The sequence below is a fragment of the Echinops telfairi genome, unplaced genomic scaffold (genome assembly GCF_000313985.2).
Source record: "Echinops telfairi isolate 266 unplaced genomic scaffold, ASM31398v2 ScPeMD7_5805;HRSCAF=6673, whole genome shotgun sequence".
NCBI lineage: Eukaryota > Metazoa > Chordata > Mammalia > Afrosoricida > Tenrecidae > Echinops > Echinops telfairi.
Window position 1 is genome coordinate 3202863 of NW_022109704.1, and position 1357 is coordinate 3204219.

General features: G+C 43.0%; 2 protein-coding genes across 2 annotated transcripts in view; both read right to left on the reverse strand.

The window, feature by feature from the left end:
• The window catches only part of VPS45 (vacuolar protein sorting 45 homolog), a 79506-nt gene that overhangs the window by 39944 nt on the left and 38205 nt on the right, over window positions 1-1357 (reverse strand). The gene's annotated exons all lie outside the window — the stretch shown is intronic.
• LOC105979859 (transcription factor BTF3-like) lies at window positions 821-1248 on the reverse strand. The gene has a single exon (XM_045295629.1). It carries the CDS (start codon window positions 1246-1248, stop codon window positions 949-951), a length of 300 nt encoding a protein of 99 aa, XP_045151564.1. The 3' UTR covers window positions 821-948.

Consider the following 1357-nt stretch of genomic DNA (forward strand, 5'->3'; position numbering starts at 1 on the left):
GGCTATAGGTAGATCATTGTGATTGGTTCCCCCTTTCTGTCCCCACCTTCTCTTTACTCTCCTGGTATGGCTACTCTCAATGTTGGTCCTGAGGGGTTTATCTGTCCTGGATTCCCTATGTTTCCAGCTCTTATCTATACCAGTGTACATGCTCTGGTCTAGCCAGTTTGTAAGGTAGAATTGGGGTCATGGTGGGGAGTGGGGGAGGAAGCATTAAACAACTAGAGGAAAGTTGTATGTTTCATCGGTGCTATACTGCACCCTGACTGGCTCATCTCTTCCTTGTGAGCCTTCTGTGAGGGGATATCCAACTGTCTACAGATGAGCCTCCACTCTGCACTCCCTCTCATTCACAATGATACGATTTTTTGTTCTGGGTCTTTGATGCCTGATACCTGATTCTATCGACACCTCAAGATCACATAGGCTGTGTGCTTCTTCCATGTGGGCTTTGTTGCTTCTCAGTTGCTGCTTGTTTATCTGTACCTATTGAATTTCAACCCAGATGTTCTGACTCTCAAACTTGGAAGTTTAAAAAAGAGGTATTTTTGTTTTTGCTTTTTTGAGAGACATGGTAAAGAAATCTATACATATACTTTATCATACAAATGATTCATTTATGTACCTTAAAATATTTTCCCCTTTTAGAAATTCATTTTGAGAGCAAGTGAAAAAATATTACTACAAAACCCTAGAAATTCTTTTTTTAGTAACCTCTGTTTCAAATTTTATTCCCAGGCTTCTTCAGCGTATCTGGCTGCAAAGAAGGAATCATGTATAGGCAAAAACGTAAAAGAGCTGCAAAGTCCAAAAGCTTGGGCTTAAAAATATTAGAGATCTAGATTTTACCAGATCCATACACAAAACAAATGTAAAAAGCAGTCATCATATAAAATAGCAGCTCCAAGTCACTTCCTCAAGTTCATCTTCCCCAGAAGCCGACTCAAATCAGTGAGCCTCATTCTTGGATGCCTCATCCAAGTTCTCCACACGATCTGGAACCTCATCCTCCTCATCCCCTCCTGTAGCAAGTGGGGCCTGTCCATCCACAGATCGTTTTGGCAGTGCTTCGGCCAGTCTCCTTAGGCTAGTCAGGCTGTCTGCGCCCAGCTGGTTCAAGATGCTGGGCAGCATCTCTGTCAGCTGCTTTGTCTCAGCATGGCCAGTGACGGTGAAGGTGTTCGCAGCCTGTGGTGCTTGAACTTTAGGGTTGTTAAAGTGGATCACTGTTCCCTGGTTTGTAAACATATTCACCTCTTCAATACCAGAGACACTGTTTACCCCTAGCTTCTTTAAGGAGAACTGCAGTGTTTTGTCATCTGCTGTGGCTGTTCTGTGAACCATCTTCTTCTTTCTA

Bases quoted from the DNA above. Each gene is read 5' to 3' on its own strand.
- LOC105979859 (XM_045295629.1), bottom strand. From the start codon at position 1,248: ATGTTTACAAACCAGGGAACAGTGATCCACTTTAACAACCCTAAAGTT.